Genomic DNA, 22205 nt, shown 5'->3' on the forward strand with positions numbered 1-22205 from the left:
GATGGTTCAACATTAGGAAAACCATCCACATAATTGACCATATCAACACTCTAACAAACAAAAATCACATTATTATCTCAATAGATGCTGAAAAAGCCTTTGACAAAATACAGCATCCATTCCTATTGAAAACACTGAAAAGTATAGAAATAGAAGGACCTTTCCTAAAAATAATAAACAGTATATACCTAAAACCATCAACAAGCATCATATGCAATGGGGATAAATTAGAAGCCTTCCCAGTAAGATCAGGAGTGAAACAAGGATGCCCATTATCACCTCTATAATTCAACATAGTACTAGAAACACTAGCAGTAGCAATTAGAGAAGAAAAAAGAAATTGAAGGTATCAAAATAGGCAATGAGGAGACTAAGCTATCACTCTTTGCAGATGATATGATGGTATACTTAAAAAATCCTAGAGAATCAACTAAGAAGCTTGTAGAAATAATCAACAACTTTAGCAAAGTTGCAGGATACAAAATAAATGCACATAAATCATCAGCATTTCTATATATTTCCAAGACATTAGAGCAGCAAGAGGTAGAAAGAGAAACACCATTTAAAATCACCCTAGACAATATAAAATATTTAGGAATCTATCTACCAAAACAAACACAGCAATTATATGAAAACAACTACAAAACACTTTCCAAACAAATAAAACTGGATCTCAACAATTGGAAAGCCATTAATTGCTCATGGGTAGGACAAGATAACATAATAAAAATGACCATTCTACCTAAATTAATTTACCTGTTTAGCGCCATACCTATCAAACTACCAAAAAACTTCTTTACTGAATTAGGAAAAACTATAACAAATTTCATTTGGAATAACAAAAGATTAAGAATATCAAGGGAAATAATGAAAAAAAAAATGTGAAGGAAGGGGGCCTAGCAGTACCAGATATTAAATTATACTATAAAGCAGCAGTCATCAAAACAATATGGTACTGGCTAAGAGACAGAAGGGAGGATCAGTGGAATAGAATTGGGGTTAAAGACATCAGCAAGACAGTGTATGATAAACCCAAAGAGCCCAACTTTTGGGACATGAACCCACTATTTGAGAAAAACTGCTGGGAAATTTGGATAACAATATGGGAGAGATTAGGTTTAGATCAACATCTCACACCCTATACCAAGATAACTTCAGAATGGGTGAATGACTTGAATATAAAGAGGGAAACTATAAATAAGTTAAGTGAACACAGAATAGTATACCTGTCAGATCTCTGGGAAAGGAAAGATTTTAAAACCAAGCAAGAGTTAGAGAAAATTACAAAATGTTAATTAAATGGTTATGATTATATTAAGCTAAAAAGCTTTTGTACAAACAAAAACAATGTAGTCAAAATCAGAAGGGAAACAACAAATTGGGAAAAAATCTTTATAACGAAAAACTCTGACAGGGGTCTAATTACTTAAATATACAAGGAGTTAAAGCAATTGTATAAAAAAATCAAGCCATTCCCCAATTGATAAATGGGCAAGAGACATGAATAGGCAATTTTCAGTTAAAGAAATCAAAAGTATCAATAAGCACATGAGAAAGTGTTCTGAATCTCTAATAATTAGAGAAATGCAAATCAAAACAACTCTGAGGTACCACCTCACACCTAGCAGATTTGCTAAAATGAAAGAAGGGGAGAGTAATGAATCCTGGAGGGGATGTGGCAAAATTGGGACATTAATGCATTGCTGGTGGAGTTGTGAACTGATCCAACCATTCTGGCTGGCAATTTGGAGCTATGTTCAAAGGGCTATAAAATAATACCTGCCCTTTGATCCAGCCATGCCATTGTTGGGTTTGTACCCCAAAGAGATCATAAATAAACAGACTTGTACGAAAATATTTATAGCTGTGCTTTTTGTGGTGGCAAAGAACTGGAAATGGAGGGTATGTCCTTCAATTGGGGAATGGCTTTTTGTGGTGGCAAAGAACTGGAAATGGAGGGTATGTCCTTCAATTGGGGAATGGCTGAACAAATTGTGGTGTATGTTGGTGATGGAATACTACTGTGCTCAAAGGAATAATAAACTGGAGGAATTCCATGTGAACTGGGAATACCTCCAGGAACTGATAACAGAGTGAAAGGAGCAGAACCAGAAGAACATTGTACACAGAGACTGATATACTATGGTAAAATCGAATGTAATGGACTTCTGTACCAGCAGCAATGCAATGACACAGGACAGTTCTGAGGGATTTATGGTAAAGAACACTACCCACATTCAGAGGAAGAACTGCAGGAGAGGAAACATATAAGAAAAACAACTGCTTGAACGCATGGGTTGAGGCGGACATGACTGGGGATGTAGACTCGAAACTACCACACCAATGCAACTATCAACAATTTGGTAATAGGTCTTGATTAAGGACACATGTTAAAACCAGTGGAAATGTGCATCGGCCATGGATGGGGGGAGAGAGGGGTGAAGGGGAAAGTAGGAGCATGAATCATGTAACCATGTTAAAAATGAATATTAATAAATGTTTAAAAAAAAAAAGTCCAGGGATTTAGTGAACCTTTTTTATGAGAAATGTTAAATTCCATTCCCTTTTCTCTCTTTTTTACATTAATATATTTCTTCTTTTTTATTTCCCCTTTTTAAACTTTTAGAACAGAGCTAATCCATCCCATGATCTCTTTTTCTCTGTATTTAACTTTGTACCTTCCAGACACTAAGGTTCTGAACAAGCACTCTTTCTCCTATTAAAACAGGGGTCGGCAACCTTTTTGGCCATTAGAGCCATAAATGCCACATTTTTAAAAATGTAATTTCGTGAGAGCCATACAGTGCTCACAGTGCACGCTCCTGTAACAGCGCTTGAAAAAATATTGACTTTTTGGGTCCTGCAGAAAGAGCCATACGTTGCTGACCCCTGTGTTAGAATGTTCATACTTCATCATCTTGTAGTCCCTTCTGATTGTTTATACACATTTACCTCTCTGGGTTTCTCTTATGTCTTATGTTTGCTTTTCTAAGTTGAATTCTCTCTTCAACTCAAGGGGAATTATTGTTTGCTATAGTATGGCAAATTCTTTTTATTTTTTTAAACTCTTACCTTCTGTCTTAGAATCAATACTTCATTGTTTCTAAGGCGGAAGAGTGGTAAGGGCTAGGCAATAGTGATTTGCCCAGGGTCACACAGCAAGGAAGTGTCTGAAGCCAGATTAGAACCTAAGACCTCCTGTCTCTGGGCCCGGTTCTCTGAGCCACCCAACTCACCCCAAATTATTCTTGATTATGAGCCTTCATCTTTTTCCTTTTGGAATACAATATTCTAGGAATTTTAATTCCTCTCATTTATGGTAGAAGTCGCCTGTTCTTCATATAATCCTGACTGTGGTTTCTTAGTACTTAAAACTTTTCTCTCTGATTGAAGTATTTCTGTTTGACACTGAAGCTTTATATTTTGACTATGACATTCCTAGAGTTTTTATTTTGAGGTTTCTTATAGGAAGTGATATGTGTATTCTTTCTATCATTTAATAGCAAATATCTTAGATTTTCTTTTACTTTTTCAAGCTTTTGATTTTGTGCTAGTATTTCTGTCTCATGGAATTATTGATTTCCTTTTGGACAATTCTAATTTTTAGGAGTCTAATATGGGAATGAATTTTACTTCTTTCTTTCCTAGGCTATTTATTCTCCTTTAAGTTCTTTCCAACAGAGGTTTAAATTTCATTTTTAAAATCCCTTGTTTTGTTATTTCTAGTTATTTATGCATTCCTTTTGGAAAATCTATTTTTCCTTTGATTTTCTGCTTACAGTTAAGGGAATTATTTTTCCCTTCTAGGTTAGATTTTTTGGATCTCATAATTATTTTAGTCTGTTTACTCTTCATTCTAGCCTTAGTTCCTGAATTGTAGTTTTGTGCAAGATCTAGACTCCAAACCTAACTGCATTTTGGGTGTGATGGTTGCCCCTGCTTGGTCTTGGTCAGATGTGTTGTTCTCTTAACCTTATGCTTCACTTCTTGAGGGTAAGCCTTCCTGAATCTCTGAGGTTTGTAGGGCTGGGAGATTCAGGTTCCTTTCGGGAATCTTAGGGCATCATCCCTGGGCCTAGACTATTGAATCAGAATGTGATCTGTAAGCACACAGCATGAATCAAGAGTCCTGATCCTACCTGCTTGGGTTTCCAACCAACTTAAGGCTTTCTTAGGAGAGTTTCTTCCCTTCTTAATTCTGGAGGCAGTTTTCCAGGTTTTGTGTGTTTCCCAGTTTCCAAGTACTCTGGGAAACTAATGGTTTGCTTTTTGATATGAGTTGATCAAGTATTGTTGACATAACAATATAATTTGTTGATACAAAACAGTGGATTTCCTAATAATTATTTGGATTTCTCCAGAATGAGTTTTGATGTTGGGCTGTCTTGCCTCTTACTCAAGATTCCATCATGACTGGAAAATTTCCTGCCTTCTTATTTTGCCTTTCTTCTAGGCACTGAAGGGTTCTCTCTCCTCCTCATTAAGATAGTCTCTCTATTTTGTTGGATCCTATATCCTTTCACCTTTTCCAGAACTTTGTTCAGGCAGGCATTATCTCTTTCTCATACATCGGTTCCTTTATGATCACTGACTCTTTACCATCCACTTGTAAACACATTCCAGGCTCCCCAATCTTAAAAAGGCTTTTTATTTTGGGCTCTTTGATCCCATTTTCTTGCAGTTCCATCCTTCTGTGTATTTGATGCTTCTAGTTTCTTGCTGTTTTCTTCTCAACTGTGCCATTATATCCAAAACCATCCTCTCAACAGTCATAGTGATTTCATAAACTATGAAGAGACCATTTTTCAGTTCTGTCAAAAAACCTTTCATGCTTTTGTCTCATGCTTCTGTCAAAAAGCTCTCATGCCTTTTGACAGTTGTTGAATATCCCTCTCCTACTGTATTCTTTTTACTCTGTTGGCTTCAGAGACTTTATACTCTTGGTTGCCCTTTAGCTTTCCTAACTGCCTCTGTTTCCTTCACTCTTTTCTTATCTGCTTCTTTTGTGTGTGTGTGTGTGTGTGTGTGTGTGTGCGCGCGCATGCGCGCGCTTTCTATACTACTTCATACTTCAATTAATTAATTAAGGATATTTTTCCATGGTTACATGATTCATGTTCTCTCTCCCCTCTTCCCATCCCCCTTCTGTAGCCAACAAGCAGTTTCACAGGGTTTTACATCTATCATTGATCAAAACCTATTTCCATATTATTATTATTTGCACTACTGTGATTGTTTAGAGTCTATATCCCCAGTCATGTCCCCAATGAACCATGTGATCAAACAGTTTTTTTTTCTGTGTTTCTACTCCCACAGTTCTTTTCTGGATGTGGATAGCGTTCTTTCTCATAAGTCCCTCAGAATTGTCCTGGGTCATTGCATTGCTGCTAGTAGAGAATTCCATTACATTTGATTATGCCATAGTGTATCCATCTCTGTGTATAAGACCCTCTTGGTTCTGCTCCTTTCACTCTGCATCAATTCCTGGAGGTCTCTCCAGTTCACATGGAATTCCTCCAGTTCATTATTCCTTTTAGCACAATAATATTCTATCACTAGCATATACCACAGTTTGTTCAGCCATTCCCCAATCGCAGGGCATCCCCTTATTTTCCAATTTTTTACCACCACAAAGAGTGCAGCTATAAATATTTTTGTACAAGTCTTTTTCCTTATCTCTTTAGGGTATAAACCCAACAGTGGTATGGCTGGATCAAACGGCCGGCAGTCTTTTAAAGCTCTTTGGGCATAGTTCCAAATTGCCATCCAGAATGGTCGGTTTAATTCACAACTCCACCAGCAATGCATTAATGTCCCAATTTTGCCACATCCCCTCCCAACTTTACCTGCTTCTTAATGTGGATATTCCCCAGGATAAGATAAGAGATAAGAATTCATTAGAATTAAGAGTTGCCTGGGAGTTCTTGCAGTTAGGAAATTAAGCCCAACAAAAATCAAAGAAGTCTTAAAAACCACACACATTGTCCATAATTGACCTTTATTATTTCTTCCCTAAACCTGCTGCTTCTGATTTCACTATTTTTGTCTGAATTACAGAATTATAGACTTTAAAAATTTGACAGAACCTCCGAGATAATCTGATCCAAACTCTTCCTGGAAAAATATCCCCTATATACAACCAAAGCACATCCAAGAAGTGGTTGTTTAAATGTTTTTTGTTTAAAAACTTTTCATGAAGGGGAATCCACTATTTCTCAGGGTGGTACAGAGGCAAACTAGTGGCATGGTGGATTGATTGGCTTGAAGTCAAGAAGATCCGAGTTCAAATGTGGCCTCAGACACTTGGGTGACCACAGGCAAGTCATTTACATTCTCTGTCTCCTCAACTGTAAAATGGGAATGATAATAACACCTACCTCACAGGGTTGTTGTGAAGGTCAGATGAGATAGTATTTATAAAGCTGTTTGCATGGTGCTTAACATTAATCCTTTTAAATGCTTGTTTTTATCCTTTCTTACTATGGGTTACTTATTCAACTTTTATGTAGCTCTAAACATTAGGTAGCCTTAAGTCAAGCCTAAATTTACCATTTTGTAACTTATAATTCCTAATTTTGCTTTTAGGGGCCAAGCAGAATAAGTCTAATCTTACTTTAAGATAATCTTCCAAATATTCGAAGATAGCTATTATGCCTCTCCTAAATCTTCACTTTTCCAGAATAAATGCTCCTTGTTCCCTCAGTCATCATCTGGAATATTCTTACGATCCCTCATCATCTTTCCTCATTTTGCAGATGCAGTAACAGCCAGAGAGGTTATGCCCAAGGATATTGTTTTTCCATTACAGTAGTAATATAATTAAGTTGAATTTTATGACCAGCACATTTGTAATGAGATTCTCTTAAGTTTTCTGTTTTCTAAATGACCAATCAACAGACACTTATTAAATGCCTATTAATTATATACCAGGAACTGCAAAGTTTCTCCCTGTTGTATAACAAAGAATAACATTCAGTGTTTTTGACGAAAATTAGTTTAAAGCTTTTCAGAAACTAGTTATTTGCTGAGATAGTTTAATGAGTCATAATATCATTTCATCTACTTATATCTTAGATAAGTTATAGTGTATTCAGTTTATGAGAGAGTTCCAGATTTTGTACCTGCTTTTTCAACCTGTTTTGTTTGGTTAACTTTGTAGGTTGCTTAACTTTTTTTTTTTTTTTCAAATATGTTTAATAGTAAGTTAATGTTTAGGGAGATTCCTAAATGAAAAATAACATGCAGATATGAGATATTATTGTTTTAGGTAAGAATTTGCTTTATTCTAAACTTAGTAACCATCAACAAATGTAATCAAATAAATATATTCATGCATAAAGCTTGTGTTCCAAATTATAATTTATTTTTAAAATTATCCATTATTACTCATTTGTCATTTCTTCATTCTTATACTATGGTTTGATCTAAGGTAGTTTCCATTTATTTGCTATTGTAAATAAAACTTCATTGAAAATTTTTATATAGATAGTTGTGTGTTTGTTTTTCTTTTAATACTATATTTCATTTGTAAGCCTAGTAATGAGGTGATTGGTTCAAATAGCAGGAATAGTTTCATAACTACTATGATAGATATATGGCTGCATTTCTGTACAAAAATATTATGCCAGTTAGTGAGTATATTATAATATTTCATAATACTTTAAGAATATTACCTATTACCTATAGCATTAAATAATATATTTTGTATTTGAAGATATTAAAGTTTGAAGTAGTTAAGTGGCTTAACCATCTATCAGATGTTTATTGTAGTTTTTCTCCACTGAGTCACCTTATATTCCAGTTTCTGTCAGGTCCATCCTTACATGCAATTTATTCATTTTAAACAAGATTTTTACAGATGATCAACTCTTGTCTCTTTAATAGCACATGTTTATATGGAGTAATAAATTCAAACTTTAAAAATATGACATTTATATAGCAGTTTATGGTCTACATTTTACTGTGCATTCATTATCTCATTGATCCTCACAACAGCCTCATGTGACGAGTAATATAGGTACCACCTCCATTTTATGGATGAGGAAACTGAGGTACAGTATAAAATGCTTACGTGACTTAGCCAAGATCATGCAGATAATAAGTAGCAGAGCTTGCATTTGAAAAAAGACATTATTTGTCTCCAAATCCAATGCCCTTTCCGCTATACCTGCATAGCTGCTTTCACAATGAGTACCCATTAGGCCAAGTATGGTGGCACCCAAGTGTAGTCTCTGATACGGGGGAGCCTGGTGCTTGCACATTGTTTGAGCTCTTGAGTTCTAAGCTGCAAAAGACTCAGCTTTATCAAGTGGGCAGCAGTATGATGAATCTTTGGGAATATAAACCACCAAGCTGCCCAGGGAAGAGCAAAATGGAACAGATCAATACTGCCAAGCTGATTAGTAGTGGGATTGGGCCTCATGAGTAGCTGTTATATTTCCATGTTATACAAGATAAGACCATCTATTCTTCCCCTCTCCCACAAAGGAAGATTTAGTGATTTGAATGAAAATGAATGTGTATCAGTTTTGTTTCCCCAACTAGGATGTAAGATGTTGAAGCACAGGAATGGTGTTTTAGACTTTGTGCGCCCCTCACCCTGGTACCCAACAAAATGCTATGCACATAGTTGGTGCTCAGCAAATACATATGAAGTGGAATTATATACTACTTCATTGTTGTTCCCCTGTTAGACTGTCATCCATTTTTTTTCCTCCCATGATGCCTAGCATAGGACTTGATATAGATACTCAGCTGCTTATTGAGTGAATACCAAAGTAAGGAATGGTGTGTCTCTCATTTATTTTAATTCAACTTCAATTTAATTTAAATCTTCTAAATACCTCTTTATAAAAGGACTGTACTTTGAATCCAAAGACTTCCAGTTTTCATAGCTTACCCTTGGTGGATGCAATATGTACACAAATAAGTAAATAAGATGTAATGCAAGAATGAATCTCATAGTACCTGAAGTGAATCATAAGGAAATGTAAACATGTGACAGGAAGACATAAGAAATGTGCTGGAAATGGGGGAATTTGTATATGTGATGCTAAATGCATCAAGAGAAAATATGGAATGTTGAGATTAGAGATAAGCTAGCCGACTAGTTTGATGGGAAGGTGTACTGTGTGAAGGGAAGTTATAGAAAGGTGGATTGGAACCAAATTATAGAGTTTCTCTCAGACTGAGCAGTGGTTTATATTTAATGCTAGAACTACAATGGTGATTTACTGAAAGTTTTTAAGCAGACTCATCACATGGTCAGAACTAGGCTTTATGAAGATTATTTTAACAGCTTTATAGAAGAAAGATTGGAGAGAAAAGAGTCCAACAGCAAGGTGACCAAGTAAGAGGCTACTGTAGTAGTACAAGCAAGAGGTGGTGTAGGCCTGAACTAGGTAGTGGTCATGTGAATGGTATTAGAATAATAATAAATATCTGTGGGTGAATAACTCCTAGGTGGCTTTGGGTAAGGTGAGAAATGGGGAAATGGAGTAGAGAGGGACACCACCACCAGGAGAATTAGCTGGGTTTAACACAGAGGGTTCTTGATGTCAGTTAGGTGCCAGGTTTGTCTGGGAAAGGAGGAGAAACAAGGAAGGTCTGTATAAAAGGGTTTAATAACAAAATTGGGATGGGGAGTGAAGGGAAGTAGGAAAACTAACACTCAGGTCTAGTGAAACCTACCAGGGGATAGAGGGATGGACACAGACTACACTAAACTAAATCTATGATCAGATTGCCTAAAGCAAGGCAATCTGGCTTGACAGAGGTAAGGAGATCTCACAAAGATGTCCTTGGCTGGTCTCAGGATGTCACAGCTGGTCTCAGGATAATCAGCATACACAGCAAGATAAAATCCACAGGTGAGGTGAGGGAGATGGGATAATCTGTATGTGTCTACCACACCAGATAAATATACTTCTCATCCTACAACTTCATTGGTCTTGACTGAATGAATTACTTGGCTGTAATGCCCAAATCCAAGGAAAACTCCAGAGTATATAGCTCCCCAAAAGAAACAGGCTCTCCCCGACAGCTGCTCCGAACCCAACTGTCAGCCTCCAGAGTCACTGTGTGAGTCCCTGTGACAAGATTCTAAGTTCTCTTGCCAGCCAGTCTGCTCTCTCTGCTAGCTAAGATAAATCCTATTTCTCTACAAGGTGACCAAATAAGAGGCTACTATAGTAGTCCAAGCAAGAGGTGGTGTCGGTCTGAACTAGTTAGTGGTCATGTGAATGGAGAGAAGAAATGTTATGGGAGTAAAATGAATTTCACTTCAATCTGATTGAATATAGGCATAAAGGGAGTTGAAAAGGAGGAGGAAGAGGGATTCTATTTGAAAGGGGCAGAGGGAAAGAGAGGAAGATTAACCTGATAAAAGTGGTAAAGAAAAAGGAACTAAAAAACAAATCTAAAGGGAAAGAGGATTAGGGATAAGAAGAAAAGGTCTGTTGGGAATAGAGCAATCTTAAAAAAAAAATTGCAAAGATGACTGGAGAGCCATAGTACTGTGTTTATAGTAGAAGAGGTGGGGAAATAATAACTTGAAAAAAAATCCGGCATTGGAGACAGAGGAAAATATAAAACTAATTCATAGCCTTAAATGTGGAATTTTTTTTTAAACCCTTGTACTTCGGTGTATTGTCTAATAGTTGGAAGATTGGTAAGGGTGGGCAATGGGGGTCAAGTGACTTGCCCAGGGTCACACAGCTGGGAAGTGGCTGAGGCCAGATTTGAACCTAGGACCTCCTGTCTCTAGGCCTGACTCTCACTCCACTGAGCTACCCAGCTGCCCCCAGGAAATTTTAAACAATCCAATAAAGTGGAAATGAGTGACAGATTGGATGAGAAAGCAAAACTCCTCAATCTAGTGCTTACAAGAAACACATGGAAAAAACATACATAGAATAAAACCGAGGGGCTGAAGGAAAAATTTATTATGCAACAAATGAATCCAAAAAAAGCAGTCATGCCATTTGACAAAACAAAAATTAACATTCAAAAATTAAGAAAGGATAAACATGGAAAATACATCATGCTGAAAGGAATTGTTGACACCAAAACAGAATCAATATTAAATTTATATACTCCAAATGCCTTAGCATCCAAATTCATAAAGCTGTGGGAAGACAGATAATAAAAGAATAGTGACAGGAGATTTCAGTGTCTTCTTGGTTTTACATAAATCTAACAAAGATAAAGGGAAAATATGCATCTGAACAAATTGCTAGAGAAACTAGAGCTAGAAGACTTATAGCATCCTTTAAAGGGGACTGTAAGAGAATATATATATATATACATACATATATATATGTATATGTATACATATATATATTTCTCAGCAGCACATGGAACTTTTACAAAAATTGATGCTCTATTAGGTAAAGAGATCTTGTAAAGAAATGTAAAGTTAGAAATAGTGAATATATAAGACCAGAACACAATAAACAATTATTGGGTCAGGGACAATAAACAAAAACATAGACTCAAATGGAGACCTACCTAACAATGAAATCCTAAGTAATGAGTGGACTAAAGAACAAATCATAGAAACATTCATTATGTGGAGGGGAAATGATAATGATGAAAAAAATACCAACATTTCTGGGATGCAGCCAAAGCAGTCTCCATGGGAAAAAGTTATATCCCTATATACATTAACAAAATTGAAAGAGGATTAATGAACTGAGTAGTGTTTTAAAAAATTAGAACCCTCCCCAATAAACATGTAGAAGACTTGATATTAAAAATTAGAAGAGAAATAAACTCTAAACCAATAAAACTAGAAATAAATAAAATTAAAAGCTGGTTCTTGGAAAAGAATAAGTTGATAAACTATTAACTAATCTGATTTTTTAAATGAAGAAAATTAAATACAAATTAGCAAGGTGAAATCAAAACAAAACCAGAAGAGATAAAAAAAAATACTCAGAACTTAGAAATAGTTATTTGCTAACACTGCGTAACAATTGAAGTTCTTGAGAGGAGGTATTTTTAAATTTTAAGTCAACTTTTTAATTGACCATTCAAGGCAATCTAAACTAGCCAGTGGACTTCTTCCAGATGAATAGATGGCATAGAGCTCAAGCAAAAGAGCAGGGCTCAGGAAAGTACTAGCAAAGAGAGTGACAAAAGAGAGCAAGCAAACCCTGGTGCATGTCTTATATATGCCCTCGTGATCTCATCACTCCATCTCTATGCTTGACATCTCTTTGATTGGCAAACAACCACTGAGGAGGTGGACCTAGAGATCCCAACTGCTCCTCCCCACCTCATCACAGAAAGAGGTGGGCCTTAAGGATGCCAACATGTCTCTTCTTCCCTACCATGTGCCTAGGTCATTCCAACATGGCAGCAAGAGTGTGTTCTTAGTCAATCAGGCTTCACCATGGCTCCCAGCCCTTAATCCTTAACAAGGAAGGATATAACACCATTTCATACCTTTAGGGAGAAACTGTATCTTGGAAGCTGGCTGACCTTCATAACCTGAAAGGTAAAATAAAAATTATTACAATTCAATATTAATTTTCCACAACTGACAACACAAAAAAGGTACAGGAATACCTTCAAAAATTACCTAAACTGACAGGAGACCAGATAGAGATCTTAACCGAATTTCAGAAAAGGAAATAGAATTATGTATAATGGAACCACAAAAGAAAAAAACAAAAAAAATCCTTATCTTGATGGCCTTGCAGAATTCTATTTTTTAAAATTGTTGACCATAATACACAAATTTGAAACTGAGCAAAAATTCACCCTATCAGACTCTTTTTTATGAGACAAATATAGTCCTAACATCTAAACCAGGGAAAGCTAAAACACAGAAGGAATATATAATGTCATTAATGAATACCAGTTGTAGATTACCAGATACATATTAGTGTAATTATTACTAATATGATACCAGATTTAGATTTATATAATTAATAAAACCATTGAAATTTTTTAACAAATCTTGTCAGACTATAGTAATTCATTCAGGAAATCGTTATGACCAAATGTGACTTATCTGAGGCTGTTTCAGCAGTAGGAAAACAATTAGCTTTATCACATTAAAAACCACATCCCAAACCACATTATCTCAATCGATGTAGAAAAAGCCCTTGATAAAGTATAATTTTGGTGACCCACTAATTTTATGATAAAAATCTTATGAAGTTTGGGCAAAGAGGGACCTTTTTTTTTTTTTAAACTAAGAAAACCAAAACCCTTACCTTCTGTTTTAGAATTGATACTAAATATCAGTTCTAAGGCAGAAGAGTGGTAAGGGCTTGGCAGTGGGGGGGTTCAGTGACTTGCCCAAGGTCACACAGCTAGGAAATATTTGAGTTCAAATTTGAACACAGGATCTCCCACCTCCAGGCCTGACTGTCCACCAAGCCATCTAGTTTTCTTGAGTTATCTTTTTTAATACTATGAGAAGCATTTCTCTAAAGCCAAAAGCAAGCACCAAATGCAATGGGTATGCTAGAACTTTTTTCTTCGCTTATAGGAGTGAAATGAGGGTGCCATCTTTCCCCACTATTAAATGATAGCAACAGCAATTAGACAAATGAAAGAGATTAAAGGCATAAAGATAGCTAAAGAAAAGATAAAACAGTCCTTATTTGCATATTTAGTTTGATGGCATTCTAGGAAATCAGCAAAAATACTGAGCCAAGTTGCAAGCTACAAAATAAATCTTCAAAAATCAAGTGTTTCTGTATAAGATCCACAACGCAATAATATGAATAGAAATCCCATTGTATAAATAACTACAAAATGCACAAAGTATCTGGGGGGTCAGTCTTAACAAAACACACAAAGATGTATAATTTCAATTACAAAGTCCTTATCAAAGAATATTCTGTGCTTTTATGGCTGTGCTATGCTAATGTAATAAAACATAACTATTACCAACACTTTTAATGCTCTACTAATTAAATAACTTAGAAGATATTTTGATAGAATTTGACAGAACAATAACAAGATTCATTTGGAAAAACTATCTAGAATATTAAAGGAAATGATGAAAAGAAATAGGTATGAAGGTATAATACTTCCTGACCTTACATTATATCATAAAGCAGTAGTCATCAAAACCAGCTGGTATTGGTTAGAAAATATAGAGGTAGATCAAAGAACAGACCAGACAAGGGAGAACAAGAAGGATTTAATTCAATAACCCCATGTTTGAGAAACTGGAACACATACATTACTTCAAAAAGAACTCCCTATTTAATAAAAGCTGCAAGGAAAACAGAAATGTCGTCTGATAGAAAAACAGCATCATATTCCATAATATATTCTATTTTTCTAAGACCTTGAAATTAAATACCATAATTTTTTTAAATAGCAGAGCAACATTATATTCTTCTTACAGGTATGGGCAGGGGATGTATTTTTAATCAAACAAGAGACAGAGGCACTTACAAAAATAAAGCAGTTATCTTTGATTTCGTGAAATCGAAAAGCTTCTACACAAACAAAAATCAATGCATCCAGGGCAAAAAGGGAAGTGATTGAATGGGAAAAATATCTTTGTATCATATTTGTCTGATAAGGCTTAAGTATACAAGACATGTAAACAATTAAACATATTTAAGGTTAATCGCCATTTCCTATTAGATAAAGCTAAAGGATATGCAGAAATAGTTTTCAGAAGAATTATAAACTATTAACAACCATTGAAAAGAATACTTCATATCACTCATAAGAGAAATACAAATCAAAACAACCCTAAGGTTTCATTCACTTCACAGCTTGCAAATAGGCAGAGATGACAAAAATAATGGCAATAGTTAATATTAGTGGGATTGTGGGATGATGGAAACACACATGCATTGTTGATAAAGCTGTGAATTAGTACAATCATTTTGGAGTACAGTTCAGAATTATGTAAAGAGAGTGGTTAAAATGTCCGTATACTTTGATCTTGAGGTTCCATTTCTAGGCTTATACATAAGGAAGCCTATCATGGGAAGAAAGTTCCTATATACACCAAAATATGTATAATATAATACTTTCTGTGGTAGCAAAGGATTGGAAACCAAAGTAGGTGCCTGTTGATTGGGGAATGGCTAGACATTGTGGCAATGAATGTAACGGAATTTTTACTAAAAGAAATGTTTAATGTGACAACTACAGAGAAGAATGGAAATATCTGTGTGAACAGGACCAAGACACAAAGACTACAACAATTAAACACACACACACAGACACCCCCCGCCCAGAAAAATCAAAAGAAAATGTAGCAAAATTAGAAAAAATCAAGTGTGAATCAAATAAAGAGAAATGAGAGGATATCCTCAAATCATCTCTTCGTGGAAGTGAGATATTGCATATTGTTCTTGTTCCCAGACTTTTCATATATTGATAGGTTGTCCTGGATTTTTCCACTTTTTCTTTATAAAATATTGTTTGTTATATAGGATGATTTTGGGGGAGTGGGATACTGGGAAAAACTTATGATGTAAATAATAAAAGACTAATAAAACTTTTTAAAAATGATCAATGCTAATGCTTTTGATCAGATATTAATTTAGTTTCATAGAGGTGATAAAAAATGTGGATTCATTTATAGTCATATTCTGTGGGCTTTCGTTTTACCTAAGAACACCAGGGTGTCATTGGTTAGGAGTGATACAGATTTTGCATTAATTCTGATGTTATTGTTCATAAGTAAATTTTTACCTTAGTTTCCAGTGATAATTGAATGTGATTAGCCCTTTGAAACAACATCCCATCCTCATTGTGTAGGATGTGGTTTCCTTAATTTATGCATCAGTTTGCACCTGATTTAAAAGATGGTGCACTGCAGGGCTTAATAAATTTGTATGTATTTAGTTTCAGAATGGCTTCGTTTATTACCGTTCCTGGGTGTACTTGCACTGCTAGGATACCTTGCAGTTCGTCCTTTCCTCCCCAAGAAAAAACAACAGAAAGATAGCTTGATTAATCTCAAGATTCAGAAGGAAAATCCAAAAGTAGTGAATGAAATAAACATTGAAGATTTGTGTCTTACTAAAGCTGCTTACTGCAGATGTTGGAGGTCTAAGACGGTAAGATGCTTATTTCTATATAAACACTAAAATTCTTTGCAGTTGTGGCACTTACTTCCCTAAATCAAAATTTGGATTTCTTCCATATGTAGGAAAATTTCTTGTGATATTTTAAAAATTTATCCATTTTTCAATATTTATATATTTGTGTTTTTAAAACAGCTGTATTCTTGAATAATAGAGCAATGGAAAAGATTGGTGAGCTATTTTCAGTGAAAATTTGTGGAAGTTACTAAACTTTGTTTAGAATCAAAATTTAAACTGGTTTAGAAGATCTATAATAATATTTCCTCTCATTTAAAAGTATTTATTACATATTTATAATTAAATAAGCATATTATTTGTATATGCCATATAATTAATCATATCAATGTGATACACATGCTACATATATCAATAATTATATTAATATGCTGATAATTATAGTTATATTTTTATAGATTTTTTTTTTATTTTAAACCCTTTAACTTCTGTGTATTGACTTATAGGTAGAAGAGTGGTAAGGGTAGGCAATGGGGGTCAAGTGACTTGCCCAGGGTCACACAGCTGGGAAGTGGCTGAGGCCGGATTTGAACCTAGGACCTCCCATCTCTAGGCCTGGCTCTCAATCCACTGAGCTACCCAGCTGCCCCCTATATAGTTATATTTTTAAAAGAAAAAAATGATTTGTTTGAAGCCATCAGTATTACTTCCAGTTGACAATCTTTCATCATCTTCTTTTGTTACTTGGATAATGATTGTCTGGCAGTAGAAACTTGAGTTCCTGGTGATTGGACCCAAACAATGTAATAAATATGTTCTGAGATAGTTTTTAATTTAAAGTTGCAATATAAAATTATTAGGAGTTTGCACTGACTTTCTGTTAACCTATCTTTTGCCTAATGTGAAACTTTTTAAGATTTAAGACAAAATTTCAACAAATAATGATTTAATTGTTTAATTGCTTGGTTTGAGATACTAAAAAAGAAAGGCTGTAAGTAGTATCAGAAACTTTTTTGTTGTGTCAGATAGTATTTTGGTTAGAGAAGTACTTGATAATCACTTTTTAAAATCAGTATTTTTTATTCGGTTTAGTCAGTATTTAAGTTGATTAGATCTTGTGTTTTGAATAATAACACTTTTAATTTTTTCCCTTTCTAGTTTCCTGCTTGTGATGGGTCACATAATAAACACAATGAATTAACAGGAGATAATGTGGGTCCTCTAATACTGAAGAAGAAAGAAGTATGAGTGTTGGACTAATTGCATTCATTTCTGTAGTGTAAACTCATACTATATTGTATTTTTCAATCATTTGTGTCTATAAGTGCCTTTGAATGGCCTAAATGGTATCTCTAGTAGTTTTAATGAATCTTGTTGATTTGATAATTATTTCTGCCATGTAGTTTTTCTTCCTACACTTGTTTTATATTTGATACTTTGTATATCTAGAAGAATCATATTTATGTAGGTCTTAAAAACAGAACAGATCTTTTTATTATAAAATAATTGCTTTGTGTTACAGCAATAAAATCATACTCTTGAGCTTGATTTTTAACAGATTGTTGGTCTAAGATTTCTGTAATGTTCCTAAAATTATTTATCTGTGATGTGATATCATTGTTTTCAACATCTACAGAACTCCTTTTATTTTTGGCAGTGTAAAATACATACTTTTCAAACACTTATGTACTTTACTTGAATTTTTTTTCAATCTTTATATGAATAAGAAAATATGTTGTAGCTCAACATGTATCAATTCAGTCATCCCATGATAGCAATGTCATAGGTAAATGGGATAAAGATAAATTCTTTGCTTTAAGGAGATTCTGGTGCAATATGGGTTCTAGTTTAGGAACTAAATGAAACAGGATTTAAAAAAATACAAATAACTTAAGGGGTTGTTATCTGCATTAAAACAAAGATTCTTTGGTTTACAAAAGCATTTCTCTAAGGAGATTCTTTAAATAAAAATTGGTCTGATAATATCATGAGCTACTGAAGGTAGGCAGGAGCCAGAACTACTGTCTTAATAAGAATCAGGAAGGAACATTTTAGGATTTTTTTTAAAATTTGGAACTGTGATTTTTGTGGAGAAACATAAAAAAATCTGAAATTATAATGTAATATCACAGAAAAATGATTCTGTCCTAAAGAAGTTGATAAAGAAAATGAAAAAAATAAATTTTTATTGGAGAAATTACAAAAAAGGACTATTACTTTATTAATTCTCTATAAGGTTATTAATTTCTATATACTCTGGATTATTTATTGATTTAAAATAGTATCTGGCAATAAATGTTCAGTACATTCAATTCATTTAGTTATATGTGAAGAAAATGCTATTGACCAAGCATAAAAAAAATTTTTTTTCAGGAGTGATAATAGGTTTGTGCTGAATCACGCTCATTTACTGTGACCCAATGAGGTTGTGTGTGTGTGTGTGTGTGTGTGTGTGTGTGTGTGTGTGTGTGTGTGTGTTTATTGAATTTATAATAGTGTTTTTACAAGCATTTGTTATTTCTCCCTCCTTTCTCCACAGTTGAACATAACATATATAAAGAGCAAAGAAAAATAAAATCCTTCCAATAAATAGTTCAAGAAAACAAATTCCCACAGCTGTGTTGCCTACTTTTTATTTTTGCATTGGGTAATGCGATTCATCTTTGCTCTCCTGGAATCATGATTTATCATATTATTGTACAGAAGTTTTTCAAAGTTGTTTTTCTTTATAATGTTGTTATTGTAGAAATTGAGCTCCCAATTCTGTTCATGTCTTCCCAGTTTCCTCTGAAACTGTCCATGTATAATATTTTATTATATTCACATACTATAGCCCATTTAGCCAATGGCATATGTTTTTGAGAAAAGGTTAGGAATATAGTCTTGTTAGAACCTTCAGCCAGTTGATTCACTATCAGTGGGTAATTTGCAGAGGCAACTAATGATCTGAGATTGCCTTTTCTTCCAGTTCAGAACATCCTTGCGTTTTAGAGTTTGGAATTAGGCTTTTCCTAATGGTAGTCAGTGATTTAAAAAAAGACACATACAGAAATTGCAATATAGGAATGGTTTTACTGTTGTTCATTTGTTTGGTTATGTCCAACTTTTTGTGGCCCCAATTAGGGTTTTCTTGGCAAAAATACTGGAGTGGTTTGCCATTTCATTCTCCTGCTCATTTTATAGTTGAGGAAACTGAGGTAAGGTCACACAACTACTAAGTATCCAAGACCAAATTTGAACTTGAGTCTTCCTGACTCCATGCCTGGTGCTCTATCAACTGAGCCATCTCACTGCCTCCCAAAGAACAGTAACAGTTAATAAATATAAGATATGGCATGGGCCAATATAAAATGAGTGTCAGGGGTGCTAAAAAGATCTGAGCCTCGCAAGGAAACTAGGGCCAGTTACAATTTTTTTGTTGTTGTTTTTTAGCTCATTTGGTGAAAACGGAACTTAAAATCAGGCTAGGTATAAACTCCAGATGGATTAGGTGATGATAACCAAGAACAGAGAGGAACAAAGCTTCCCCTTTACATCTGCTTTCTCAGACAAGGAAAATGGTCTTTGGATCGGAAAAGACAGAACAAAAATGGCTAATGGGGAATCGATGACCAAGATAAGTAGAAAGAAAATACGAGAATACTTTGCTGCCATCAATGAGTTCAAGTCATCAGACCCAGTTGAAATATATCTTTGTTTGCTGAAGGAATTGACATATGTAATTACATTGTTGGTATGTTTGAAAAATCATAGGAAAAGGAAGAAGAGCTTGTGGAATTAATGAATGAGAGGTTCTCTTGATTTTTTTAAAAGGGAAGAAGATGGAAACTACTAAGGGTAGACCAGTGAGCATGACTCCAATTTTTCAAAATTCTAGAATATATTATTAAATGTATTATCTAGTAATTGTAGAAAAGGAAGCAATCACAAAGAACCCTCAGGTTTCATCAAGAACAGGATATGCCAGATTAACTTTATTTCTTTTTTTGAGAAGTGACTAGATCGGTAGATCACGGGGAGGCCATAGATAAAGTTTAGTTAGTTAGGTTTCTTTTTTTTTTATAAAAACCTTAGTCATTCTTTCATTAACTAATGTTTTATCAATTTGAAGGAAATTTCCAGTGCAGCCAGGCATAGATTTAACAGTTGGCTCTGTTAAATTTATCATTTAGGACTTGTATAAAGGCATTCTTATAAAACCTAAAGATGAAGCTAAGAAAAGCTAACACTAAATGAATGAAGATTTAACGAGATATATATAGACTAGATATAATTCAAATCTGGCCTCTAAGACACTAGTGGTGTGACCTTGGGCAAATCACTTAACCCTATTTGCCTCAGTTTCTTCATGTAAAATGAGTTGGAAAAGGAAATGGCAAACCAGTCCAGCATCTCTGCCAAAAAAACTCCAAATCAGGTCACAGAGAATTGGACATGACTGAAATGAATCAACAAAATAAAGGCTAGAATAGTGGGTTAAATCCAATAAGGTGATATTTAATAGAGATAAGTGGGTTCAAAAGCTCAATTTCCTAAATAGAAAATGAGGTAGGCATCATATAACTAAAAGGCAGTTTTATCTGGCAAAGTTTTGAGGATTTTAAAGGAGTGCAAACTTCCATAATCTGTTAGGACTTTGCCAGAAAAACAGATTTGATCTTGGACTGTATTGAGAGCCAGGGCCACCCAGGAACAAGGAGTTGACAGTCCCACTGTGCTACACTCTAGTCTAGAGCATTGTTTTCAGTTACAGTACTATATTTAGGAAGGAGAATACCTGAGAGAAGGGCACTCAAGAAGGTGAAGGGCACATGTGAGGAGGACCTGGGGTGCTTAGAGATGAAAAAGGCTATTTGGGAGCTTTTTATTTCAACCAGTTCTATTTGGTAACTAGGTGCTAACTGGTTTTTTGTTTTTTTTCCCCTCAATCCAAGAAATCTGATTACCAGGATGGAGTGTGGAGTGGCACCCTTTAAACATGATTTAGAGAAGGGAGCAAGCAGGGTTTTAAATCAATCTCTTTAAAACCCTTAGATGATCATATTAGAACTAAAATGGTCCATAAGAGTCACTTAATCCAACCTAATTTACAAAGGAAATTTAGCCCTCAGAGGGGCTAAGACTCCTTAATTAGAGTCACAGAGCTCATGGAACTTTTACTGAAATTAGGGCTAAGCTGATATAATGTGGAGGCTAAAGAACTGTCCCTTAGGTCTTACCTTGCTTGAAGTGCCTACTCTCTCCCAGCTTATTTTTTAACTCATAAATTTAATATGGTAGTACCAACATTGCCTTGCTAATTTGTATGTCCTATATATTTTTAAAATGTTTTGTTAGGATGCTTACTTCTGTAAGAAGACTGAGAAATGCACATTCCAGCATCTCAGCTGAATCATTTCAGTCACATTTAACACTTCTTGACGTTTTCTTGACAAAGATACTAGAGTGGTTTGCCATTTCCTTCTCCAGATCATTTTACAGATGAGGAAACTGAGGCAAACATGGTTAAGCGACTTGCCCACAATCACCCAGTATGAAGCTAGATTTTAACTCGGGAAGATGAGTCTTCCTGACTAAAGGCTCAGCACTCTATCCACCACACCATCTGCCTTAACATAAATTGATTTCATTTTCTTTGGTATCTGATAGGATCATCTCTTTAGTTTTACTTTTCTTTGAGGGGACTGGATTCTTCTCAATTATTTGCCTACCTTTTCGCTAAAGCTCTGTCTAATCTTTCTAATAAACTTGAGTTGAGCTTGTCCTTAGTTGAGTGCTGAGGCCTCTCAGGGAGTGATAGGTAGTGTGAGCTTCCTTTCCAACTTTTAATGTTTCTCAGATCATATTTCACACTTTTGCCTTAAGTAGTCAACTTGAATGTGTTTGGCAAAGTTAGGAGAAACAAGTGTCAGAATGAAATACATTAAAATTTCTTTTTTTTTTTTACCAGCTTCTTGGCCACATTTTTTGCCCACTTTTGCCTACATTCACCCCCATAACAAACTGTTCATTTTGGAACACTAATCTTGAAGTAAAAAGATCTGGATTTTAGTCCTGGCTTTCATATATTCTAGAGGGGAGATTATGAGCAAGTCTCTTAATTGCTGAGTCTCAGTTTCCTGACCTTTAAAATGCTCCAGTGGGCTATTGAGACTAAAACTTTGTAAATCTTTT

At 34.8% G+C, this 22205-nt stretch overlaps 1 protein-coding gene across 1 annotated transcript in view; it reads left to right on the plus strand.

Moving 5' to 3' along the window:
* Window positions 1-18238, plus strand: part of CISD2 (CDGSH iron sulfur domain 2) — a 30138-nt gene extending 11900 nt beyond the window's left edge. Inside the window, exons 2-3 of the mRNA XM_044681322.1 lie at window positions 15835-16049; window positions 17190-18238. Coding sequence (XP_044537257.1) covers window positions 15835-16049; window positions 17190-17279 — 305 coding nt within the window. The 3' untranslated portion in view covers window positions 17280-18238. The remainder of the gene's footprint in view (window positions 1-15834; window positions 16050-17189) is intronic.
* Window positions 18239-22205: the final 3967 nt, after the last annotated feature.

Source organism: Gracilinanus agilis, chromosome 6 (assembly GCF_016433145.1).
Source record: "Gracilinanus agilis isolate LMUSP501 chromosome 6, AgileGrace, whole genome shotgun sequence".
Taxonomy (NCBI): Eukaryota; Metazoa; Chordata; class Mammalia; order Didelphimorphia; family Didelphidae; genus Gracilinanus; species Gracilinanus agilis.